This window comes from Gambusia affinis, linkage group LG21, assembly GCF_019740435.1.
Source record: "Gambusia affinis linkage group LG21, SWU_Gaff_1.0, whole genome shotgun sequence".
Lineage (NCBI taxonomy): Eukaryota > Metazoa > Chordata > Actinopteri > Cyprinodontiformes > Poeciliidae > Gambusia > Gambusia affinis.
Window position 1 is genome coordinate 20508032 of NC_057888.1, and position 26194 is coordinate 20534225.

The following is a 26194-nucleotide window of genomic DNA, read 5'->3' on the forward strand; positions in this document are numbered from 1 at the left end:
GAGCTGGTGGGCGGGGTCTGTTAGTCCATCCTCTCTCATAGCAGAGCAATAGGGAACAGTGACTGATTTTGAGGGTAGATAAGATCAATGGATAAGATTGGTTTTTCATGTACTTATTGGATAATCACTCAAAATCAAGAAAATTGGAGCAGATCGATCGGTGCAAACCCCACACTGGAAGAATACTCCTGACCAATACTTCAATATAAAGAGTTTTTGATTCCTTTTTATTCTCTCATTTTGTAGTTGCATTGTACAAGACAGCAATCTTGAGGAAAATCTCAAATTCATCACTTGAACACTCAAGAGAACTGGAAGCTGAAACTGAATCAAAAGAGCATCAGTTGAAGGATGTGGACGTTCCTCTGGTAGAGGTTTGTATGTTTTGCACGAACCATGAAGGATGTTTGTCCCATCACATATGGAGACACTTTATAGATGCCATTAAGAGCCACTGCGCTTCACACTAAGGTTAGACAGGTGTTGCATGCCTTGTAGGGCTCTTTCACGTTGTTTTAATGCATTTGGGTAATCACAGTCAAATGAGAGAAAGCCAAGGGCCTCAAACACACAAATTAATCTGTTTTAGGGAGGGGGCCATGACACACTAAGGAGGACACAAGGAGGCGCTAATTCATGCTGAGATGGGGGTGGGAGGGACATACGGCAACAGCCGTCACATAGGAGACGGCAGGGCGGGGCTTGACCGAGCGCTTCCAGCTGCTAAGGAGAGTGAGGAGCAGCTCCGGGATGGAGCCGCTGCGGTAGTACGACTTCAGAGAGGAGAGGAGAGGAGAGGCATGAACAGACGACACTGCACAGCAACAGACGGCTCAAAAGACAGGTGATTACTCAGAGAGAACCAGGAGAGCGTTGTCACGGAGATGAACGGCCAGGGAGCCGCTGGGGTGAGCTGACGGTTACGTACCCAGCTGGTGCTGGCGCCCTGGCCCTTGGCAAACAGGAGGGAGGAACCCTGCAGCACGGTCCAGGAAGATGTCCAGTTCTTCCTGTCAGACAAAACAACAGCACAGTATGGTACTCTGCCCTGCAATAGTATTCACACCCGCTGAACTCTGCTGCATTCTGTTATGCCACAACCACCAAACTTAACATGATGCCGTCACCGCCTGTCTGGGCTGTTCCAGGATGATAAGCAGGCCTTTTAATTAGCTCTGTGGTCTCTTCTTCCACGTTTCCCCACGTCACATGAAATCCCCAACGCAGTCCATACAAATGTGTGGTTGTAACACAACAGAACATCAGAAAGTTCAAAGGGAGTAGAAACTTTTGAATACTTTTCTGGGAAACAAACACTTGTGTCCAACCTGAGCTTCTTTCCATTCTCCGTGATTTTGGTGACATTAAGGACTCCACACTTCTCCGAGGGCTGAAGAGGAACAAACAGAAACAGTTCAAGCCGGTGAATGTTGACCAGATAAATGACCTGATGCTTTACAAGCAAAGCAAAAGCATGCAGGGTTTCAAGCTGCTGGCGAGGCATGTCATGTCTGATTTTTACCAGCAGATGGCAGCATTTAAATAAGGCTGAGTTACTGAGTGCTCATCAAAAAGAAGGACTAAATGTATATTTTGGACTGAATAGCAAAATGTACAGTTAAGGGCAAAATATTTGTCATAAAATTATTGTATTTCTAAACTTTGAAGCTCTAGTTTTGTGGTGACATTTAATAAAATTCATTTAACAGAAACCGGTCTCTATATTCCACACTATAATGATCCACCATAACCAGAGGAAATACAAACAACAGTTATTAAAATTATAGGGTTATTTATTAAAGTTGAGTCACTGACATCTATCAGTCTGGGACTGCAGTGAAAGACAGTGAAAGTCATTATTAACGACAAGGAGCATCAAACCACAACTGCTCTAAGAAGCAGAAGTAATGTAGAGGGCGCTGTAGATGTTTCTCATGGCTCCTTTCACACAGAACTTCTCCCTGTCTCTATAGTTTGTTTGAGTAGAAGAAGCCATTAAGTGATTAAGAGATGATGTTAGCCTGGATTAGAGCAGAGATGTGGCATGCAGTAGAGGAGAGTAGTGAGAGTAAATCCAGTGAACAAAAGCAGTGAGAGCAGATGTAGCATGCAGTGGGAGCGGGGGATACTAACGGTTGAAGGGTGTTTAGGAGATGATGGGCAGGAGTCAGAGTCTGGAGAGCTCTGCTTGGGCGCCGATGCACACTCCTACCAACACAAGGCACAACCTGATGAGAGGCTAGAAAACTAGCAACCGACTAGAAGACAGAATGGTTTGAGGTTAGTGAGGATGAGAAAACCTGGAGGACAATCACGACTCGTTATTCAGGGTAAAGAAAAGGAAGGTTAGGGTTTTAAGTGAAACAATGTGAAGTAAGAGAGAGAGAGAGAGAATGTGCTTTTACTCTGTGTAAGGCTTTATTAAGCAAGTCAATCATGTTTGCTGCAGAGCCTGAATTCATCCTTGTTCTGAAAAATACTGAATTAGAATGAATGAGCCATTAATATCAGACTGAACACAACCAGTAGCGCAACTGGTTGCACTACTTGTCCACAATAAAGGGCCCACAATAAAAAGCCTGATCTATTTAACCAGGTGGCAAACGGGCAAGAAGGAGCCATCAGGAATCCTGTCTGGAGTCATTCCAAACACAAGGTAAACATCCACCGCGCAACATGAAAGCTAAAGAGATTACCAAGGAACTGTTTAACTTCATCGCACTCAATGACCAACCAGCATCAGTTGTAGAAAACGAAGAACTGAATACTAACAGCCGAGGCTACAGTTTAGCCTCCAGGGGTGAAATGTTTGTTTACGCTACTTTGCTTTGATTTATACCTTGACTAGTAGCTGCTACAGGAACCAGTATTCTTAATTTGGGCAGATTTTTATTTTATTTAGCCTTTATTGGGAACAAATTTTCAACAATATTAAAACATCACCCAACAGCATATCATACAGCAGAAAATTGAAAAATAAAACAGAAAATAAATAAATAAATAAATAAATAAATAAATAAATAAATAAATAAAAAGCAACTTTTTAAAATTTGGAAATAATATTATTATTCTTCCTGGGGATCTGTTCTGGATTTACTAAATACAAACAGTCAGTTTGGAACTGTTAAAGTTGGATATTTGTTTTCACTACGAGTTTTTTTTTCCTGTTAACAGGAATTCTTGTTCTTCCAACTTCCTTTTCTTGCCTCAAGTTGTGTTTTCAGACATACCTGCCTACATTGGTACAAATATAAAATCTGTATCAACAGATATCCAGATGCAGATATCGTATCGGTAAGTGAAAAGACATGGATCGGTGAAGCCCTTATTTAGACATAACGGCTTTTTTTTTTTTTTTTTAAATGTCAGCACACTTCACATGATTACCATGACTCCATCTTTACTTGGTGTTATTAAAAAGCCAAACATCTTGTTCTTTAGTGCAATATGTAATTCGTATTCTCTTCTCCTAATAATCTCAAATAGAGAATAAAATGAGAAAACAAAACTTTGAGTCTAAATATCTGGTCTGAAAACAGCAGCAGTTCTCAGATTCTGACCCGTTACCTTGTCATTGATGTCCAAGACGTAGGTGCTGTGCCTCCACTTGGTGAGGACGATGGGGTCTGGCTGCTTCCTTTCCAAACTCCGACTCTTAGGAACTTCTCCAGACAGAGGGGAGATGTTGTACTGCGGGGATGTAGAAAATAGTTTACAGCTCATTAAACGTTCACAGAACGTTTCCTCCAAAGGAAACCTTACCTCTCCTCTGAGGACCCACAGCAGCATCAGACACACACTCAGAGAGCATCACTAACAACAGGGATTTAGTATCGTACTCTGAATGTGACCACAGTCACTCTACTGTTTGTTGAAAAGACCAATCAGAAGCTCTGCTTGATTGCACTCCAGATTAGCAGGGGTGAAGACACAAATAGCCCACCCCAAACTACTTTCTGTGAACTTTAACCCCTCATCCTATTACAACCCTAAACGGATCCACACCAGCAGCGGGGGGGGGCGAAAAGAGGGATAATGATGTAACGGTCGCTTTAATCCACAGGAAGTGAAGCAGCTGGTGATAATGAGCGAATCTCACCTTTGGCAGCTCCCACTCTGACCTGGCTCCGTCCACGCTGTAGTAGTAGGGCCGGCCTTGCTCGTCCACGTGTTTGACCCACTGCAGATACAAAGAGTGCTCAGCAACTGGGAGCTAACGCTAATCGAAAGGCTACAACGAGCCCCTTTGTGTGTGCAGAGAGTTTCCCACCTTCTCCTGTGTGTATTCAGACACATAGAGGGTGTGTCCGTGTTCGTCCAGCTCCTCCGACCAGCCTCTAGGGGGCGACCCGTACTGGCTGTCCGACTGGCTGGAGTGCGTGCTGTGGCAGTTCTCCTCAGAGGACAACGGCTGAGCAGGGCGAAGGAGAACACAAATAAATGGTAAATGGAACAGGAAGTGAATGTGATTGATTGATTTTTAGACATGAAGGTGAAAGGTCATCTTTGATTCTCACGTCAGTGGTCAGAGAATGAAAGTTTTGTTTGTTTAGTTAATGTCGCCACTGGAAACCATTTTAAACATAACGGCACAAATGAACATTTTTGAAGCACAACCACACACAAATGGACCACAGCTGACTGACACCATATTTTGATTGATTTTAGTTGACCTTTGATGACCTCTGGAAACTTTGGTGTCAAAGGTTCGTGTAGCAAATTTTTGTTTGTTTGTGGCACTTCCATTTTAAAAATTTTAATAAATGTTTCCAGAGGTCATCAAAGGTCAACTGTCCCGTCCACATTTACAAAATCAAGCACGTTTTGTGTCAATCGACAGATACAAAAATATGTAGCTGCAAATGCCAACACAAACATCAAAAAACCATCATAATCAGTTTTGCTTGATTTTGTCAACACTAATTTTAAAAAGAACACAGACAAAAACTTTCTGCTGCACAAACGCAGCACAGTCGATTGACAGCGTATTTGCTTTGGTTTTGTAAATGTGGACTGGCTGACTGACCTTTGATGACCTCTAGAAACATTTATTAATATCTTTAAAACAATAGTGGCACAAACAAAATTTTGAAGCCTATGTGGGCCATCTTCACTCAGCTGCTTGGTTTTAAACCTCCTGCAAGTGAAATTCTGCAGCAGTGCGTCATTACACCACATGGGGGCAGTGTTGGACGATTTGTCAGGGACAAACAACCCGACAGGAAGCCATAATTTCCCCCACATCAAAGGTTCTCTCATTTCCTTCCATTCATAAACCACAAGAACATTTTCAGCACAGAGTTTTCATCTAGAAACATATAAAACTTTGTCTGTAAGTAACAAAAGTCTCTGATGTATATTACAGAAACATGTGTTTGGAAATGTTAATATGTGACATTACATGAGTCACATTAAAGCCACAGATTTCAATGTTAGTGTAATAAATATGTGATACAAAGTTATACATTGTTTCAGGGGTTTCCACAAACAGATCTGATAAGTGTGGCCGTACATTTAGGGTCACTTTTGTCTTGAATAGTACCTCGCTCTCTGCTGTGCCCTGGCTGTCTCCGCGGACGCTGCTGATGCTGCTGCAGGTGTCTCTGGAGCGCGGCGGCTTCCAGGTGCGCTCGCCGCTGGCCCGGTTGTAGTAGAAGTACCTGCCGCTCAGGTCCTTGTGGGTCTCCCAGTCGCCCACGACGTGGAGCGGGGAGCCTGACGGGACGGGAGGCAAGCTGGACTGGGAGATCTTCAGCTCCTGGAGGTTGGTGTAGACCGGCGAGACGGAGCGGCCCGGACCCGTGGGAGACGTCGTCTGAAGAGGGAGACGGCAGAACGGGGATCAGACTGGGACGTCGGTTTTTAAACTACAGTTAGGCGTGTCACGATAACAAATCGTCACAGAACTTATTGCAATAAACAATAATATTGTTGAGACCATTTTCAAGTAATATAATGGCAATAAAGGCATAATAATGCAAGAACAAATCCTCAAAGATCGACAAACTTTAAATTATTATGAACATTTAAAACTGGAACTGGAAGACATTTTAATTTAAAGATAAATAAACAAAACAACAGAACCAACAAATAAAATGAATCAAGTCTCTGTGAGCAAAACTGTTTTTCAGAAAAAGGGTCAAGTTGAGACCAGAACACCTGACTGAAGACTTTTATCATCCAGGTTTAGGTAGAACGAGAGAAAAGAAGAAAAAAGATAAATCATGCAAATAGAAATTATAGAGGTTTTAATTTGTCTAGCCATACATTGACTTATGGCAACAGTGATGAAAATAATAATAATGTTTATTGTCCAGAAATAGATGTGGAAACTTGCTTTTGCCAAAAGGTGGTTAAAAAAAACATAATGCGTAAGTAACTAAAAGAATTGTAACAAAATCCCAAACTTTCAAACCAGCAACAGACAACTTCAGTTGAGTAATATTATTGGAATTGGAATAAATAATTTCTTATAAATGAGAGAAGCTTAACATTCCCTACGTTACTGGGACTTTTATCTTGTCTACTTTTTATAGAAATCTCCCAGCATCCTTTGCTCTGTGCTGATGATCTTGTTGTCTTTACAAATTATTCTGGGCAGTCCATTTTTGTCCTTAGATAGATACAGCCAAATGAGGCACACTTGTTAAAAGTTAAAACATTTTGATGCACCAATAAATTAGGCAGCTGAACCTCAGCAGATCTCAAGTCCTGAGTTACAGAAAATGAGGACATTAGTTATTTGTTGCAGTGAATGGAAATGTTTCAATCTTTCCATCTCTTTCCATTAGAGGTGAAAAGAGGATCAAGTGGTCCGCCTCTTATTTGGAAAGTCATGGAATCACGTGTGTGACGGCCTGCATGGCAGCTGCTGGATCACATCAGGCGCCACATGTGGCTCTCAGAACGCGCCTCAGTCCAGCTCTGAGCGCTGACGCCGCATGGTCTCAGGATTTAACGTGTCCAGTCGTATATCTATCAGCGCAGAGAGGCCGAGCAGACGCTGCTATTTTTTTTTTATAAGGGCAGCGTTTACATGTGAAGAGTTCCAGGCAGTATAGAGGTTTACAAATTGCTTGAACACCAAAGAGCTAAAAGAAACGTGTTCGATCTAATCTCACAAGGCAGAGGACGATTTAAGCTCAACGTAAATTTAGAAATAACTTAAAATATACGTAATGCAGACTTATTGACTATATTTAGACCTTAGATAGAATCTTTTTAAACTAATTTGAAAAATGAACTGAGCTTATTGTACTGTTTAACGAGAACCAAATGGATTGTGCTTGAATTGAATTTTTTGTGTGTGTGTGAGAATGTCTCAAAACAATATTTGTTATCAATTGGACTTATATAAATAAAGTAAAGTGAATTGAGTATATAGACCTAAACTCCAGATTCAAAAGATTATATTGTTTCAGATCAGTGCAAGCCCAACTGATCAATTCTGGCCGATACAGATATTTTGTTTTGGTCTACAAATTTGCTAAATATTCTGACAAAGTCGCTACAGCACCTTCCACAGACGGTGGAGCAGGTGTTTTAGAACCAGCAGGGCACGAACCAAAGGCGCAAAGAGGATGTCAGCAGATCCAGTTACATACGAGCAGGAGACAGAAACCATGCTGTTGTCTTAGCAACTGTTGCATGTAAGCATTGCCTAAAATTGTGAAATGACATCCTGCGGGTGGGGTGGGGGGATGAAGACATAATGTCAACAAACAAAAGAAAACATTAGCATGTTTTGCAGCAAAGCAGCAGTAAATAAAATCAATGGACTGTTGAGGACAAATAAAGTCCCGCAGCTTCATATTCTAGTGTTTGAGACAGTAAAGAGAAACGCCATCAGAGGGTTTTGCAGAACAACTTGACTGCATGGAGTCAGCACTGCGTACACAGAGACGCCTTTCAAACATTAATGTCAGAAAGCTGCGTTTCCATGGATATGGTTCAGAGTATTTTGGCTTCGGGAGCGGTGTTCCGTGTCAAACTGCATTTCCATAACAAAAGTACATTTTGCATTTTGTTAATTTTCTGCTAATGTTGGTGGGAGGGAAAGAAGTAATTGTGCAATTGTGGTTTTTCAGTTAAATAAGAGGTTTTTTTTTTATACAAATACACCCGAATAAGTTTGTTCAAGTGATAAGTCATTAAAAACAAGCCGCCGCCATCGTTCTCCTCCTACTTCCGGTCGTCATCTTCTTGGTGGTTGGCGCCAGCGGCCATATCCGGCTGCGACCACATGACTCGTGCGACATGAAATAAGTCTTTACATTGCAGTTTTGCTAAATAAATCAATTTGGCCACAAAAGAAACACGCCTCATCCTATCAAAGAATGACAGTAGTTGGGAAACTGTTTCCGTTGAGCAAATCTTTTTTGTAATTCCAATTTGCGCAATTTTAATCCCAATTTTCATCCTGGGTGCTGAGTCGGTGCCACGCCTTCACCCTCGGGTTTGTTCCAGGTGAGGAATGTGTGGAGGGAAACAGACTCCAGCCAGGAGGAACATCCACTGCCTGCAGCACACAGATGGGACTTCCAGTCACTTTTTGGGATAACGGGAATATTTTCCCACACGAATGATCGTTTCATATCCTGCACACATGCTGGAGCGGAGCTGAAGGCCGGCTGTTTCCACTTTAGAGTCAAGCCGCCTCTCTCCGTGTCTGAGACGGAGCGATGCGGCAAAGCAAAGAGAGTTAACGGCGTGGCCTCGCGCTCATCCATCAGCGGCACGCTGGCGTTACAACTTAGATTAAAACAAAATGTGGTAATCATCAAGTTTGAGCGCAGAGGAATGGGGAGCGGGGCCTGAATCGGTTTCAGTAATTTAAAAGTCATTTTTAGGCACGGCCGAGTGTGTGTGCAGGAACAAAGCACTACTGTTTACAAGCATGCCACACCACACGTGATTTCAGCTCATAAATTAGTCATGCTGCCTTTATAGGGGGCGTCTCTAAATGCAATTAATACAGTAGTTTGGCTATTTTGTGCTGAAAAAAAACATTACATTATTGGACATAAAAGGAAACTCAGTGAGACTTAAGCAGTAGTCGTTGGCATGGTGGGTGTTCTGTTCATGTCGAGGTGTAAATTACTCCATTCAACCTGGCTTTTAGTAGGGCTGTTATCTAAAAGTCAAAGCGCAGTCCAAAAAGGAAATAAAGAAGAAGTTAAAAAGCCCAGAAGAATTCAACAACCGCAAACAGCAGGAAATCCTAAACTACGTGGAATGTTTAGCAGAAACAATAATGTAAGAAGAAGAAAAAGCTGTGAGATACATAGTTACAATAAGAAGAAAAATTACCAAATGATGCTCCAGAGTATACTTAAGAGTGGACAGTAAGCTGCGGTGACAACACAATGATTCTCGGCCCAAAATTAAATCAGAAAGTCGAGCAGAAAAAGAAAGTTGAAAACAGTAACAAAGGCCGAAGTGTTTCTGCACAAACGGCTTCATTTAGTTTCAGGTTGCAGTCAGTGTATAAATAGAAGACTGTGTATGAGAAAAAGAAGTCCACACCATATGCTGAGACCGTCTGACACTTGGCGGGGAACCTTCTCTAAATGAATAATTGATGTCAACATCAAGTGTTTCGCTGGCAGACTGCGGCCGCCTTAATTCTAGCCTGTCAGGCCTCAGTTAGCTGCACATAAATACTACCTGGAAAACAATTTAACAGATTTTAGAGATTCAAAGGCTTTGTTGGCTGCAAGAGGTGGAAAAAAAGTTCTCCAACCGGAATGTCATAATGACGCGACTCCTGAGGGGATGTGGACTGGTTCTGGATCAGTCTGACGGACGCAGGGCACCAGAGCGCACTTCCAATCTGGCTAACTGCAAACACAAAAGCATTTCTACGTGACGCGGTTGTCACCTTGCATCCCGGGCTGCACACAAACACGTCGTCATCATCCTCCCCGGCTCTCCGGTAGCCCCTGAACATGCTGAATGCCCGGCGCATGGTGATGCTCGGCGGCCATCAAACGAGACGCGAACAAGCTTCTGTTTTCTCTAATGCTCTGAAATGTTCCGGCAGAGGAGGCGAGGAAACTCTAAACCGCGTTGCGACAGAGGGGAAAAGGATCTCATTACCTCACACACACACATTTAACACAAGAGGAAGTGGTGTTGCAAGGTCCCTTTATAAAGTCGTGTTGGCACGCCAATAAACACTAATGTCACTGATATTGTGCCGTTGTTGTTCACCTTAAACAAGGACTGTAAGAGAGATTGTAAAACAACAAAGTTCTTTCAGAAACAGGACGCATATTGAGACAGAGATAGATGTTAGTTTATCACCGACTGAAATAAAACGTGGAAACTGAAATAAAAGAATCAGTCGTCTGCAAATCGGAAAACAGAGATGAACTGCTTCAGCTGGACAAAACATTGTAGTTCTGCTTTAAGGCCAACTTTCACGGAATATTCAGAAATATTGTTACAGTTTTGTTCTCATAATGTCATGCAGAACAACCATGCATCCAACCTATCATCCAACCACGCATCCAACCTATCATCCAACCACGCATCCAACCTATCATCCAACCACGCATCCAACCTATCATCCAACCATGCATCCAACCTATTATCCAACCACGCATCCAACCTATCATCCAACCACGCATCCAACCTATCATCCAACCACGCATCCAACCTATCATCCAACCACGCATCCAACCTATCATCCAACCACGCATCCAACCTATTATCCAACCACGCATCCAACCTATTATCCAACCACGCATCCAACCTATTATCCAACCACTTATCCAACCTATTATCCAACCAATCATCCAACCCATTATCCAACCACGATCCAACCCATCATCCAACCACGCATCCAACCTATTATCCAACCACGCATCCAACCTATTATCCAACCACGCATCCAACCTATCATCCAACCACGCATCCAACCTATCATCCAACCACGCATCCAACCTATAATCCAACCACGCATCCAACCTATTATCCAACCATGCATCCAACAACGCATCCAACCTATTATCCAGACATGCATCCAACCTATCATCCAACCACGCATCCAACCTATCATCCAACCACGCATCCAACCTATTATCCAACCACGCATCCAACCTATCATCCAACCACGCATCCAACCTATTATCCAACCACGCATCCAACAACGCATCCAACCTATTATCCAGACATGCATCCAACCTATCATCCAACCTATCATCCAACCACGCATCCAACCTATCATCCAACCACGCATCCAACCTATCATCCAACCACGCATCCAACCTATTATCCAACCACGCATCCAACCTACCTATCATCCAACCATGCATCCAACCTATCATCCAACCACGCATCCAACCTATTATCCAACCACGCATCCAACAACGCATCCAACCTATTATCCAGACATGCATCCAACCTATCATCCAACCACGCATCCAACCTATTATCCAACCACGCATCCAACCTATCATCCAACCACGCATCCAACCTATCATCCAACCACGCATCCAACCTATCATCCAACCACGCATCCAACCTATCATCCAACCACGCATCCAACCTATCATCCAAACACACATCCAACCTATCATCCAACCACGCATCCAACCTATTATCCAATCACGCATCCAACCTATTATCCAGACATGCATCCATCCATGCCATCATAGAACATGGTATTGTGCAGGACTAGATCTCTGCCCGGAGCGTCTTCCTGTAGGCAAACAATCAGAGGAGAACAAGACGTGTCAGAAAGCTGCGGTGCAGTGGACGGAGTCCCTCTGCCCCTGACAAGTAATTAGAACCTGAGCGGACCTGAGGAGTCCGGAGTGGAAGAATAAATGAGGCCCGGATGGAACAACAGAGACAGAATGAAATGCGCGGCTCAGTACAGGGCTGTTTTAGTCTTGTTTGCAGCAGCATGCCAGAATGGCCGTGACCAATCATTTTCAGACTTCAGGTCGGTGCAGGCTGAACTGCATTACAGCACATTATGCGAGTTGGAGGATGTGTGGGCACAACGTGCATGGAGAATGTAAAAGCAGATGAAAACAAAGGAACTGACTGATTTGTAAATGGAGTCATGAAGGTTGTTGTGCAGCTCTCTGCATCCCTGATGCTTACCAGGTTCGCCTCGGCCCATTCAGAACTAATGACCCTCTGCTGCTGTACCATCACCAGAAACCACTCCTCCAGGCGGCGCACGGTAAATTAAACCATAAATTATTCTGTGTGGAAAAAAAAAGGCTCAGGTCGGTGTGAGGGCAGCAGGGTACGAGAGCCGCAGTTCCCCGTTACTTCCAGCAGGTGGTGCCCACAGAGAGGGAGGTGGGACGGAGAGGGGGTTGCTGGTGAGCAGGTGGGAGTCTCCATGTGATGAATGTGGCCATCAGGAGAGAGGAGTGGGAGGGTTTCCCATCGGTGTGCGCATGGCAACAGGCCCTGCAGCGGTGCAGGGGCCACTGCCTGCTCAGCTGAACGCACAGAACCCAGATCTGCTCTCTACACACTGCTGTGCACATTGTCTATCATTCTAGCTAATTTAACTAATAAGTCGTACTGAAGAGTGCGGAGTGAGTAATGTAAATGAGTCACTCTGAATTCACTGGATTCATCAAATCTGCTAATGCAGGAGGTGGACCCGTCACTACAGGGCAGCTTTTGCTGTACAATTATTAATTTACCAAAAAAAATAATCAGATCAGTCCGAAGCTGTACTGATGTTAAACCCTGCAGAAAAGGCTGAGATTTTCACATGTTCATGTTAGAATGTTTTAGCTACAAATGCTAATTTTGAAGCGCTTCCTAAAGGAATACCATTTCTTTGTATTTTCAGCCAAAAAGTGGTTATTTTATTTTTCAAAAGGAGTTGAATTGTTTATTTGCCATTTTTATATATTTCTAAAATAAGCTTTGTATATTTAAATATTGTGTAAAATAAACTTAAGTAGAAAATGGACAAATCTGCAAGATGTGACAATTTTTTTTTATCCCACTACTCCAGAAATCCTCAAAATAATCAATAAGATACGTGATTACAAAGATAATCATTAGCTGCAGCCTAAAATTACTGGGAAGGATGAAAACTGCTGGCAACATTTCAAAGCTTTAGGAAAATCAGAGATTGGAAATCAGCTACAAAATTGTGATGGGTGCGCATCTGATCATTTTCATCAGACTCATGTAGTTCTTGAAGAGTAGATGAATCCTTCTGATCTAGAATGATTTTCAATATTGGGACCGATACAGATAACATCAGATCAGTGCATCTCTACTTTAGTGAGTGTTCTAGTTAAAGCCCAAGCCGTGGTGTGCGGCTCTGGCTTTTTTGTGTAATTGTATTAAAAGCAGGTTAGGGGAAGCGTGCCATAATGTGGCGATACTCTGTCATGGAGATACTCTGTCAGGCCAGCAGTCACACTAAGGAGCGTTTGAAGCCAGGCTGAGAGGGGTGTGTGTGTGTGTGTGTGTGTGCGTGGGCGTGTGCGTGCGTGGGCGTGTGTGTGTGAGTAGGGGGTGGGTTCCACCTCCAAAAAGCCACATCAATCTTCTCCTGCTCCCTCTGTTCTTTTGTCCTCCATCGCTCCTTTGCTCAGGTTGCCCTTTTCCTCTCATCCTGTCCGGCCTTCCTCTTTGCTTCCTCCTCCTTTGTAGTCTCTCGCTCCGCTCTTGGAGGTAGGCTTGATGCTGGCCATGTTCACATCCATATGAACAGATTAACCTACATTTCCACTTGGCTGAGTGTCAGTCAGACCACATTTGTCCGACTCGGCCATCATCACATTTCGTTGCGCTTCACAAGCCGACCGGCCGATGCCCTCTGGTCCCCAACCCCACCGACCGATCCCCTCTGGTCCCCAACCCCACCGGCCGATCCCCTCTGGTCCCCAACCCCACCGACCGATCCCCTCTGGTCCCCAACCCCGAGATGCAAGAACCACTCACTGAAAGTCAAATATGTTTTGGAATTTGCCAATAATTGCATCTGGTACATATATGCAGAGTTGGCAGAGAGAAAAAAAACAAAAAACCAAGATGAAAACTCTGGTGTGAGCGTGAGTCAGCATGTTTTCATTTCATGGACCAGAGGATTCGCTGAGCTAACAGAGAAGCGAGCAATTAACCTTTCGGTCCCGCGCTGATAACGCTCAGCTAAAATGTCACTTTGTCTGAAGAAAACACGGCGGCTCTGCTAAAGAGCTGCAAGCTGACTGGGAAAGAAACCGCTCAGAGAGGCCTGCGGCAAACTGAGTTAGTTGTACCAAAAAGAAAAAAACAGAAAATGATTGACAGGTGACTTGAAGCTTTTGTGTGGAAACGATGCCCTCTGACGCCCTTTAAGAGAATCATGCTGGATTGGAATTGTTCGAGCGACATCTCAGATCTTTTTGTGTCATCTGTGGGTGGAACAGAAGGAGTTTTACGGTGAGGAACAAAGCCTCGCCTCTTGAAATGTTAATGAGGAAGAAGCGGGATGAGGGCCGTGGGCGGGGGGGGAGCGAGGAAGGGCTGCAGCCACACTCAGCCTGCTCCATGTTGGGAGACGCTGTTGTTGGGGGAAGACGCAGTGTGATGCACTGCGCCACGTTGTGCAGGGGGAACCCAAACGGTGGGAATCTGGGACAACACCTCCGCTGTTTCCTGCTGCGATTCTATCTGGGAGGATTTCATTACTGTAGCAGCATTTACTTTATACATGTGTGCAAATCTGTGTCTGTTTTCCTCTAATGTAAAAAATATGAAAAAAATTGCAATTGCCAAATTTCAATAAGAAATCAAGTAAGAATTGCATAAATAAGCTTTTTCACTCGATAAGTCATTAAAATTCAATTTCAAAAGATGTTCAAAATTTATTCATGGTGCTGGCACTCATCAGCCAATCAGAGGAGACATGAGTGTCTTATTCCCACTTGGGAGCGGCTACATATGCAACGTTTTGGAAAAACTTTGCCAGCCATTTTATACAAAAGCGATTGATTCAACATGTGACAACGTTTAATGAACTGTGATGCTGTAAGAGCTGTGGTGGAGCCAGCTGAACATTGTCCAAAGAAACAAAAACAAACCATCCTCCTCCTACCGCCTCCTGTCGTCTACTTCGTCGTTTCCATCAGTAGTAACATCCGTGAATCATGTGACTCCTGTCATGCGGAAAAAAGTTTTCATTGCAGTTTTGCAAAATGCGTCTATTTCCAAACAGCTGAAAAACCACATCATCGTCCTACTGCAAAAACATTTGATCAAACGTTTGTTTGTTTTTTTTAAAATTGCCGTGTTGCCAGTAAGCAAATTCATTTTCGTTATTTCAATTTGTCCAGCAGGCGTTCCTAACATTTTTTACGTTCCGTTGAGCTGCCTTACACAGCGGTGTCCAAACGATTTGCAACACTGGCCAGAATCTCAAGTTTGAAGATTCTTGGGAGACCATGTTGTTTGTCCCAAATTAAAAATACAAAATTAGTTTGTTGTGATTTTTTTTTTTTTTTTTGCTCAGCGATTAATTTATTCAAAATTTTAACGAAACAAATCTCTATTGTTACTGGAGATCCTTCCTATCCACAGCATCCCCAATTACTTGGATAATATGAATTATGACAACATTTATTTTCCTTTTGGGTTAAACAAAAGGAAAACTTAAGTCTTAATTCATCGTCTGACAAGCACATGAGACAGAGAGATAGAGTGGGCTGAATCTGTGCTAGACCACCAGTCAGAGTTTGTGGGACGTTGCGATAAATCTGCACTGCAGTGAGTTCCCTGCGGACCAGGACGAGGCGGCTCCTGCAGAAAAGGCCTCTGATGAATGAATTCTGGCTGCGGGTCAGATGAGCTGCCAGAACCCTGACAGCAACTATTTGTTCTGTTTACTAGCAGGCGGGAAAAAAACAACAACAAAAAAACATAATGCTGAACGGCTGAAGGAAAACTTCACCTTCTCTAATGAGACTGGCTTCAAATTAAACTTTGTATTTCTCCTTCTGTGTGAGCACAAAGACTCTGTGGGGGTTCGGTGGCAACGTTGGGGCAGACACACTGCTCCTTCCTAACGGCGCTGAACGTTAAGCTTTACATCCCGACACTTCACACTGGGAGAAGTCGGCTAATGAATGTTACGGCAGATGGTGTGCCTGTTCCTTCTCCGTTTATCGGCCTCGCAGACCGGATGGACTGCAGTGCGCCGCACAAGGCAAGAAGAGAGCAGTGACAGACGTTAGCAGCTGCCGTCTGATCCGCCCGCCCTCGGCTCTGGCTATTAACAGATCGGGAACTGTATTTCAGGAACTATTTGCCTTCCAGATTTCTCTCTCTTTTTTTTTTATAAGGAGAATGGAGCTGGAGCCTTGGCTGAGTGCTAAGCAGCCCAGCTAATGGCTAATCCTGTCCTAATACCTCCAGCTTGATGGGTTCAAGCTACTCTAGTGTTATTCACTTTCCGCTGATTGGCTGGTTGGACCTTCATGAAGTCACTTAAAGTTTCTATTGCAGTTTTCTGACCGATCACCAATCACTGAGAATACAGATTACAGCCAATAGTGATTTTATTTATTTTTTTGTCTGAAAAGTCGCTAAATAAATCACACTTTTAAAATTAGGAATTAAACCGTTTTATGTATTTGCTCCTAAATTATTTATGTTTGCAAAGGCACATTTTATGTAAGAAACAAGTCATTTAATCATATTCCATAATTCAGGACTACAGGCCTATTAACAGCTGGAGCTCAGTAATCCCTACAGTGTTTCCGTTGGTCTGTCTGGTTGTGGAGTTCTTGCAAAATCACATTAGCATCAAATCTTGTTGTGCAAAGATTGCAGTCTTCTAGCCGATCATCGACCTTTCAAAACGCTAATCTCGAGATTCAGATTTTTTTGTCAAAAAAAACTGCTAAGTATAGAGAGGAAGTAAGTTGACAGACGTGGCCTGTTGGGCGAATCAACCAAAAAGAGAAATTCAGGTGAAAAGACTCAAAGATTTATAAATCTTTCAAATCTTGAAGCTTAGTTTTTAACAAAGCCAACGTTAGGATGTCCACCATTGTGTTTTTAATTACAGACTAGGAATGCATCAATCCACTCTTTTTCACTTCCGATACCGATACCGATATCTGAGGTCCAGCACCAGTTGATACCGATCCGAAACAGAAAATCAGTGCTGGATTCACTTTAAACATTTCTTATTTTAAACACAGACATGAATTTAGTTGATAATTCTGCACCAGTAGAGCACACTGAAACACACTGACAGCTTCACAAGCTGGTCAGACATGTAAAGTCAGCACAGTCAGTTCAGTCAGGGTAGCTGGAAGTGGAACAGCCACTGCAAAATAAAATAAGAAACCTTGATCAAACATGCAAAAATTAACTGCAACAAGCCTTCTTTCAAGTGCTTCAGAAAGAGCAATTAGGGATTCTAAATATAATGTAAAATATATAATAAAGCATGATGTCGCTCAGGGCATAATAGATCAGCCTTTATGGATCAGGCACATCTTTTCTAGTGTCGCTTCTTCATACTTGATGCATTTCAAAATCTTCTGTTCTACAGACAACATCCGCAGGCAGAACAACTCTTCAAAAAGCACTCTATGCACCAGCATCTTGCTCGCTGTCTCACCAGTATTGCTGTGGTTTTAGCAGTTCATTAATATTTCCGGAAATCTGCTCCGTTCATGTGGAAACCGACTGAGCGGGGCAAAGATCTCCGGGGATTGGTGGAGGCGAGAAAAACGGAGATAAGATGTAGAGAAATACCGCTCAAGCAAAATAACAATTATTATGGTGAAATTACAAAGCAATTTACTTATAAACATATTTACACTCAAACAGTTGGTTCATCTGTGAGGGAAAAACAAAAACAAAACTAAGATGACATCCATCCATATGTGTTTACATCTGGTTCCAGAACAAATGGACAACAGATGCCTTCATCCATCTGCTTTTAGAAAATCCCTATTTTGAAAGTTTTCTGCTGGAACAGGATAACACTGAGACCGAAGAACATCTGCAGAGCTGAATTCAAGTGAAAAGATTCAAAGATTTATGATTGTTTCAAATCTTGAAGCTCTGTTTTAAAGTCAACATTAGGACATCTACTGTTGTGCTTTCAATCTGTCTAGATGTTAAAAATATGAAATAAATACAGTTTCTGAAGGTAAAATATTCTAATTATGAAGCAATTTTGAGAACGTAGCCCCATACTCGGCTTATCCAATAACGTTAAATAATATTTGACAGTTTGGAGTCATTAAACTGTGTTAAAATCTGTTGACTGTCTCTCGACATTATGTATTTACCAGGTTTCCGCATATCAGTTTTTGTGATAAAGAATGAAGAGAAATGAACAATAGAACATACCGGTACTGTCAAGATCACAGTAATTGGTGAAATCAGGACAGCTTGTTTTAAAGAGGTTTGAAGACTTTAGCCAGCAGGTGCATATGGGATTTTTAGCTCCCTCTGTTTGCAATGGAATTAGAACTTCCTATAAATCCTGAGCAACCGAGAAAAAAATAAGAGGCTGAGTCAGAAAGCTTTACTGACAGTTTCTTGGCCCAACTACAGTCACGTCGCTGAAGAGCTTGGATGTAAAAATGAAGAAAGGAGAAAATGAAGTAAATGGATGCTAAAATAAACAAGTCAGTTGATGCAGAAGAAGGCCTGGATGTGGCGAACACGCACGTCACAGATGCAAAACGATCATGTTGTTTTTCCTCTCTGATATTCTAGTTTCTGTCCACATAAGAAATACATTCAAGCCGTTTCCATGGTTGCCTATGTAGACAGGAGACATCTCTTCCTCTGCAAGGTTCTGGTTACACTATTCTACGCATGGATGTACTATCAGAAACGTTTGCCGCTGGATCCGCAGTGATCCGCTAAGAGATGTGGGCCAATTCAGAGTCCCGCTTTGATTCTTCAGGAAATTCAGTACAAAGCTACAATTCACCACAATGACATGATGCAGTTTGTCTGTTGTTTTTTTGTTTTTGTTTTTTTTGCCAATGAGATTTAGTCGCAGGAAGAGTTTCCTCAAGGTTAGGTAACTAGATAACAGAGATGGCAACCCAAGTTTGAGACTTCGACTCGAGTCGCACTCAAAAGATTTCAAACTTGGGGAAGATTTGTGCCCCGAAGATCTGAGACTTCACTTGGACTCCTGGTGTGAGATTCCAGTCCTGACAGTTTTTATCTCATGTAGTGAATAGTGAGCTAGACACTACAGTCGCTGTGAATGTGCAGGGTCAGAGGTCACCTACATGTTGTGGATTTGATGAGCCAAAATTGGGGTGAACATCTTCAGATTGACTTGGAAAAGAAATGTCTTAACATCTCTGAACAGTATTCAGAAAAACAAAGTGGAAATCTTTTAGGTATATGATCAACAACAGTTTGACATTTTTATTGTCTCATTTAATGGGAAACCAGTAAATAGTTGGCAAGTCAGTCCTTTGGTAAAGAATCTTAACTTGCTTCACACTTTCCTGTTTACCAAAAGTGGAGTTAAGGAATTCTCTACCTTGGATTTTATCGCTCAACATTTGCATGACAATTCTGTCACAGACTAAAACAAAATTATCAACCTGCCAAGATATTGACTGATATGCAAGTACTGTGGCACAAGCTGAGAGAACTAAACGCAAAACCATGACAAACGGGGACAAAAAGAGCTCAGCCAATTTATTTACCAGAAAATTACAAAGGATGCTTCAGAATCACATGTTGGGATCCAACAAAACCTCCGATGATAACAAGCGACAGGAAGCTCCATGGCAACGCTGGCAGAGCAGTACTGTGTTCATATCGACATGCTACACTGCTACATTGCACTGAAACTCATTAGCAGCCCTCATCATCATCAAAGGTAAGAGAACATCTCAGAAATCCCCTCCTACCACAGGCAGTAGCTGGTTCCATTAAAAATAAAATTGCACAAACTGAAACTATACAAATAAATTTGCTTAAAGGAAACACACCAACTTTGGTAGGTTTTTGTGCTGGGATAAGGGTTTTTTTTCCAGCTGGATAAAAATAGATGTATTTCGCACAACTGCAATGGAAACTATTTTTTTTGCATCACACGAGTCACGTGATCAACAACCAGATGTTAACACTGATGAAAGCCACAAAGAAGACGAAGTAATAGGAGGATGATTTTTGTTTTGTTTTTCGGACATTGTGCAGCTGGCTCCTCCAGAGCTCTCACAGCATCACACAGTTCAATCAGAAGTTGTGTGTCACTCCAACGTGTTGAATCAGACGCTATTCTGTGAAATCAGACAACAATTTCCCCAAAACGCCGCATACGGGCAGGGCTTGTTGCTCTGACGCCTGAATAAGATGCCAACATCTCCTCTAATTGGCTGATAGATGATTGGCGCTAGCACTATGGCCTGTTCATGAATATATCTTATAAGTGTTTACATCCGTCACTGCCGTGATTTTTAATGACTTTTCACATGAACCATCTTAATCACGCATGATTTCAATATCATTTCTTATTTATAGGCAACATCCTAATTGCGAAACTGTAGCCCCCCCCCGAACACTGGGAGATTATAGACAAAGATGTGCGCATCTGTAATGGAAACGCAGCTAGTGACTCACAGAGTGTGTCGGGGTGTGACGTGCCCCGGCCCTGCCGTATGTCTGAGGGTCCATTGGTGCTGCGCCACATGAAGTGCAGAGACAGCCTGAGACAGAGGGACTCTTGGTACAGAGCAAAACAATAGTCAGGCAGGCCAATAACAACAGCTGGCTGTCTGACAATGACAAGAGGAGAGGTGGAGGAAGGGAGGGGGGTACTGTAAGGGACGGTTAATGAGAGGTGTGAGGTGTCAAAAGAGTTTATTTACCTCCTCTAAAGGACGTAAATGTCCAGAAACAGGAATAAAGACAGGAAGGAAGGGAACAACAGAGAATAATGACGCCTCATAGTTTGTTTGTAAACTATACCTTTGTATTCTCCATCTTTCTTTCTTAAGGAGTCTGGTGTGACAGACATGGCCAAGGGGGAAGAAGCTCTACTTGTTCAAGTTTAAAGAGACGCTTCCATCACCTGTGCGCACAGGCAGCAGAGAGTTGATATTATGGGATGTGACAGCGCCTTCAGGTTGAACACGCCGTGTTCGCCGACAGTCCTCATCAGCCGACCGTTCAGGTTCAACTGCTTTTGGTCCCGAGCGAGATGAAGGTCAGCTCCTCTTCATGCTTGGTACTGAAAACAACCATCAGCCTCCACAGCTCCATGCAGGCTCAGCCAGCCGGCTGAGGCTAGCTACTGCAGTAAACAAGCGCCGGTCAATTGGTTCCAGAAATTGGCCAGAAATTACAGGCAAAACCAGAACCTTCAGCCTGAGTTTTGAAGGCTACTGGTGTGGTTTTGCTATGGCTTGTGCTTTGCTAGCTGATGTTTCCCGTCATCAAAGTGTGACTTGTAGTAAAAGGGTCTTGAATACCTCCAGCAGAAATGTTTCCCACAAAGAAAATTAGAGAATTAAACCTAATGAAGACTGAAGTTTACACAAGCTCATCCCTACAGACAGCTCATGCCATCTGTAGGGTTTTGTTTTGTTCTGTTAAATGTATCAATGCCAGATTACCCCAATGGGAATTTAAACCTTTTCCCCAATATTGACACCCTTTAAAATACATTTCATTTCATAAAGCAGAACAGGTTCAAATTTCAGTCTCTTGATGTGCAAAGCTGGTACAGAAACATCCCAAAAGATTTATAGTTTGCAGCAAAAGGTTGTTCTACATAGAGCCGGACAATAAAACAATTTCCATATTTTCTTCAGACACACAAAGTCACTGTTTACAGATTCTAAAGAAAGCATAAAACTTTGTTTTAAAATATTTATAGCGCCATATTTTACAGATAGTGTTCTCTCCCAACCAGCTGCCACTCACACACTGTAAGGATAATCGAGTGTAGCTATTGGATGAACGGATAAATGGATAGAGGTTCTCTAACACACACACAGTGTGACATAGCCTCTGCTCAGGTTTTTCTAAGGATTTATTTTAAATAGGCTTTTATAGACCAGTAATAGTGATAAAGACAGGTTTAGTTGTCGCACTTAAATTGTCTTGAATCGCACGCGCCACTTTCACTTAAAATGGTCTGTTGAGAAGTTGAACGTCTTGTTTTAAGATCCACTGGCTGATTAACATCAGATTTAACTGAAATGCAAAATTCACATTGTGCATTTTAATTGTATTCTTTTACTGATATATTAAAATTTCCTTACAACTCTGAACATCTTTAACACAACAACACAGTGGTGTTGGGCTACCATTGGGCTCTTAGCTTGTTTCCTTAATTAGCTAAAACTGAGTCTTTCACATCTGTTAAAATAGAGTACACGTTAAGCTAATTGTTTAAAAGGTATTTTGATACAACAATCTATGAACTAAACAGTAAAACAAGTCATAAAACTAAAAAGAAAGGTGACTGAATATGTAAATGACACAGTAGTTAAACCGTAGCAGACCGTGTCAGCTATCGTGATAATGACCAGCATCCGCCAACACCCGCTCTACTTATCTAGCAGCCAAGTAGCGTAAGCCTCCACACATTCACTTCCACTGAGCTTTCCATTGGACAGCACAAACCCAGCTACTCACAATGTACTGAGGGCTCCTCAGGTATGAAAACATGGCCGGGCTCCCAGGACACCAGTCGGTTCAGGGTTTGCGGGACACCGGCGTCCTGTGCAAGTACGTGGAAGTTGGTGGCAGGCAACGTCTTGCTGCATTCAGAACTTCATCACACAGAAAAGGAGGGGCTCTCCGTAGACGATTAAGGGATCTAGAGGGATCTATTTAGAGCCGTGGAGTTGGCCTTAAATAGGAGCTCTCATTAGCTGAATGACCTGAGCCTTTTAGAGACAGAGAGGCAAAGAAAATACGGAGCCTGATGAAGAGAAACAAACAGAAAGAGTCCAAGGGGATAGCTTGAAGGGTGGCCGTGCTTTAGGGCCATAAAAAGGTCGGAGGTCATGATCCCTCGGGCACAACTGCTGCGGTTCACACGATCCACTTACAGTGACAGATGCTGCGGTTAAATCAGCTCCAACCGCGACCAAGACACACACCAGCAGCAGCTCGGTGTGTCTGCAGCCGGCGGCGCTTGGGGAAGAGAAACCGAAAGGCGCTTTTTCACTTCAGATAGCATCCGAGAGCCCTCGGTCGGCAAGCCGCCGAAACCCACAGTGCATCTTTACATGAGACGGGTGTCGGGAAAAGATTACCGAGATTTGATTTTGGGAAGGGTGGTGTGGTGAGTCACCAGCTGCGTGTGAGAGCAAAGCGAGCAGCCGGAGGTCAACGAGAACAGATGAAGACGATGACCGTTACCTTCCTCGCTCGGTGGGTGGCAGATTAAGATTAGGAGGGAGGAGTTTTCTGGCCAAGTGACGTTACAACTTCATGAGAAAGTTGATGTGCTGTTTCTGTATGGAGAGTGACGCTGATACACCACTGAGTGCACAGAGATACACAGTCTGAGACTTTTAAACGACAAAACAGAACATTGATACATTGATGTTTTTGATGCAAAGAGTGATGTATGCATTTTTTCATCCCATAATCACAGATTATGGGATCTTTGTTTGGCCAGCAGCTCAGTACAAACTTGTAACACGGAATTCCAAGCAAGTGTGAATATTGGAATTTCTCTTGCGCATTTTTAGAATGCCAAGAGAAAAGTGATATATCCATGTTAGCTTTGCAACAATGAAAGCAACAAGAGGCACATTTATTTCCATCATGAGCTGCTCACGCTCTAAGTAGGATTATAAATATGTGTTCAATGGAAAATGTTGAGCATGCTGTCCAAAGCCCTTCAGCTCAGTCACAGGTTAAATACAGACTGAAGGGTCAAAGCTGCACACAAGATGATGCAGGACGCAAATTTCACCCACTAACTAGTAGTTAGTAACTACTAACAAACCCGGCAACCAGTCCACTTCTCCGGTATTTCTGCAAACTCAAACAGATTTTACTACAAAGTTCTTATCCTGGATGCTCAACCTGAGTATCAAAGTGTCATTACTGAGTATTATGTTATCAATCTTATCAATACAATTACTCTCATTATTCTCGTAGGGGAGAAAACAGTTACACAATCGATGTTCGATTTTGGTATGATTTTCTTTGTTTGAGAAGTTGCTAAATATAGCAACACAGTTGCTAAGGTAGCAACAGTAAACTGCACATGACCCGGTGGGCGGGTCAGCCAGTCAGCCCTCTCTCATTTAAGAGACAAACAGGACAATGGCTAATTTTCAGATGTTTGTGGAGGGAGATAAGATTGGTGGAGAAGTGTTGGCCAATAACCCAAAATTAAGGAAATTGGGCCTATTTATCTATTTATTTATTTATTTGTCTGTGCAGCTTTAGTTTCAGAATGAAACAGATTCAACCTTTATTACTTATAAAATAAAAATTAAGCCAAATCCAGAATGAGATTTGGCTTCATCCTCACAAAAAATAACTACAACTTTGTAGGATTTGTAAGATACAACTCAGGATTTAGACAGGGAAGCCGCAGCCATGTGCTGTTGATTAAAACACTTTATTAATAGGCCATCATCAGTGCAGCTAACTCTGTTACATTGGGAGTTTTAGCCCAATGACCTCGCAGAAATAATTGCTGCTGCCCAACAACCAGTGATGTGAGCAGAAAGCTTCTGCTAGCTCAGAGTCAGAGCCTTGGTCTCCTGTGTTACATCTGTGGAAAGATAAACGGAAGAGACAAAAGACACGTGTTTCTGTCTGCACTCAAACTCCTGATGACTCATTAAGGAAGAACAAGGCGAGAGCTTCTTGAAGCTGCTCGGCATGCAAGTTGTGGCACATCTGGTTGTTAACCTCAGAGAACTGGAGTTAATTGAAAAATCATAGCATACATAGAGGAATGCTTTTATCTCACAGAAGCATTTGGTCTTCAGCTGCATGCGGAAGCGGCAGTGCGATGGCAAAAAGCAGTGTGAGCATCAGAGTTTGCATCAGGGACGCACTGAGATGAAAATGTCGACCAATAGTCATATCAGATATTAATATTGCTGTTATGGTAGAGAAACACTGATGATGGCTGCATATATTATATTAATTTCCCTTTTAGCACCATAAAAACACATTATGGTGAATATCATTATGTGTAATATTTGCCACAGTTAATTGTTGGTTACCAAAATAATATTAATTGATTTTTAACTGATTTTGGAGTCATGAATTAATTACCGTAACATATACAAAAAAAAAAAAAAAACACAAAAAACCCCCAAATTCTTTCACCTTAATTTAGTGTTATAAATATTCAAGCAAGTTTATGAAAAATAATCTGAATTTGTCTAAAACCAATACAACTTTACATAACGCGATAATATACCATAATTTCATATAAAGCAATTCAAAATATTTTAGGTAGTGAATGTTTGAATGAGCAGCTTTCATTGCCTCTACACTGTGCTCAAAGTCCTGTTATATCCACAGCATTTCTGCTAAATTCTCTTATTTTTATCCATAATGCAACACATAGAAGACAGGACAAGAGATGGCTACTATCAGTATTGACATCATATTGATTTGCATCAGTGTATTTGCACTCATGTTAAGTCACAGGTTTTATAATTGATTTATTGAACTAGGCTAAGACGAATCCCATTGTCCCTTCTCTTACACGCTGCTGAGGATTTTTGTCAAGGTTGCTTGACAATTGCAGTTTTAAAAGTTACATTTACCAAACAAGTGGTGTGGCTTTTATACTTGACATATACGTCGGCGCAGTATTCTCTGAAAACGAGGCCTCATAAAGGGAATGCATAAATGCCAGCTCAGTTGAACCTGCTCTGTAGGGAGTACTTTCCAGATAGTTCAGTTATACTGAAAGGTGGCGCAAAGAGTTGCAAAATTTCAGAGCAGTGGGTCACGCTGCCTTGTTTCAGCTTGACACCAACGCGCGGTGGGGGAATGCCACAATTGCCCTGCGCTCCCTCTTGCTTAGCTCAATGCGTCAACTGTAAACCTAACTTTATTCAGTATGGATCACGTGCCTCACCTCCACTCAAAATGCACTAGGGAGTAGGTGCACCTTTATATTTTCAGGTTTTCAAACTGTGCATTTTCAGCCTGGTGGGCCACCAGACTTTATTTGCATCCCCACCATGTTATTGTTAATTTTATTAGTGGTTTTAATGTTTGC

At 42.5% G+C, this 26194-nt stretch overlaps 1 protein-coding gene across 8 annotated transcripts in view; it reads right to left on the reverse strand.

Moving 5' to 3' along the window:
- The window catches only part of arhgap12b (Rho GTPase activating protein 12b), a 60517-nt gene that overhangs the window by 8590 nt on the left and 25733 nt on the right, over positions 1 to 26194 (reverse strand). For 2 of the 8 annotated variants that reach the window (XM_044104435.1, XM_044104434.1), the window contains exons 3-10: positions 5543 to 5815; positions 4271 to 4411; positions 4100 to 4180; positions 3568 to 3690; positions 2134 to 2208; positions 1329 to 1390; positions 929 to 1010; positions 666 to 773 (exon numbers count right to left, since the gene is read on the reverse strand). In XM_044104435.1, the coding sequence (XP_043960370.1) occupies positions 666 to 773; positions 929 to 1010; positions 1329 to 1390; positions 2134 to 2208; positions 3568 to 3690; positions 4100 to 4180; positions 4271 to 4411; positions 5543 to 5815 (945 nt within the window). Of the gene's footprint in view, positions 1 to 665; positions 774 to 928; positions 1011 to 1328; positions 1391 to 2133; positions 2209 to 3567; positions 3691 to 4099; positions 4181 to 4270; positions 4412 to 5542; positions 5816 to 9880; positions 10020 to 26194 lie in introns of those variants that run through there. The other 6 variants (XM_044104439.1, XM_044104437.1, XM_044104441.1 and 3 more) reach the window with 4 other exon arrangements.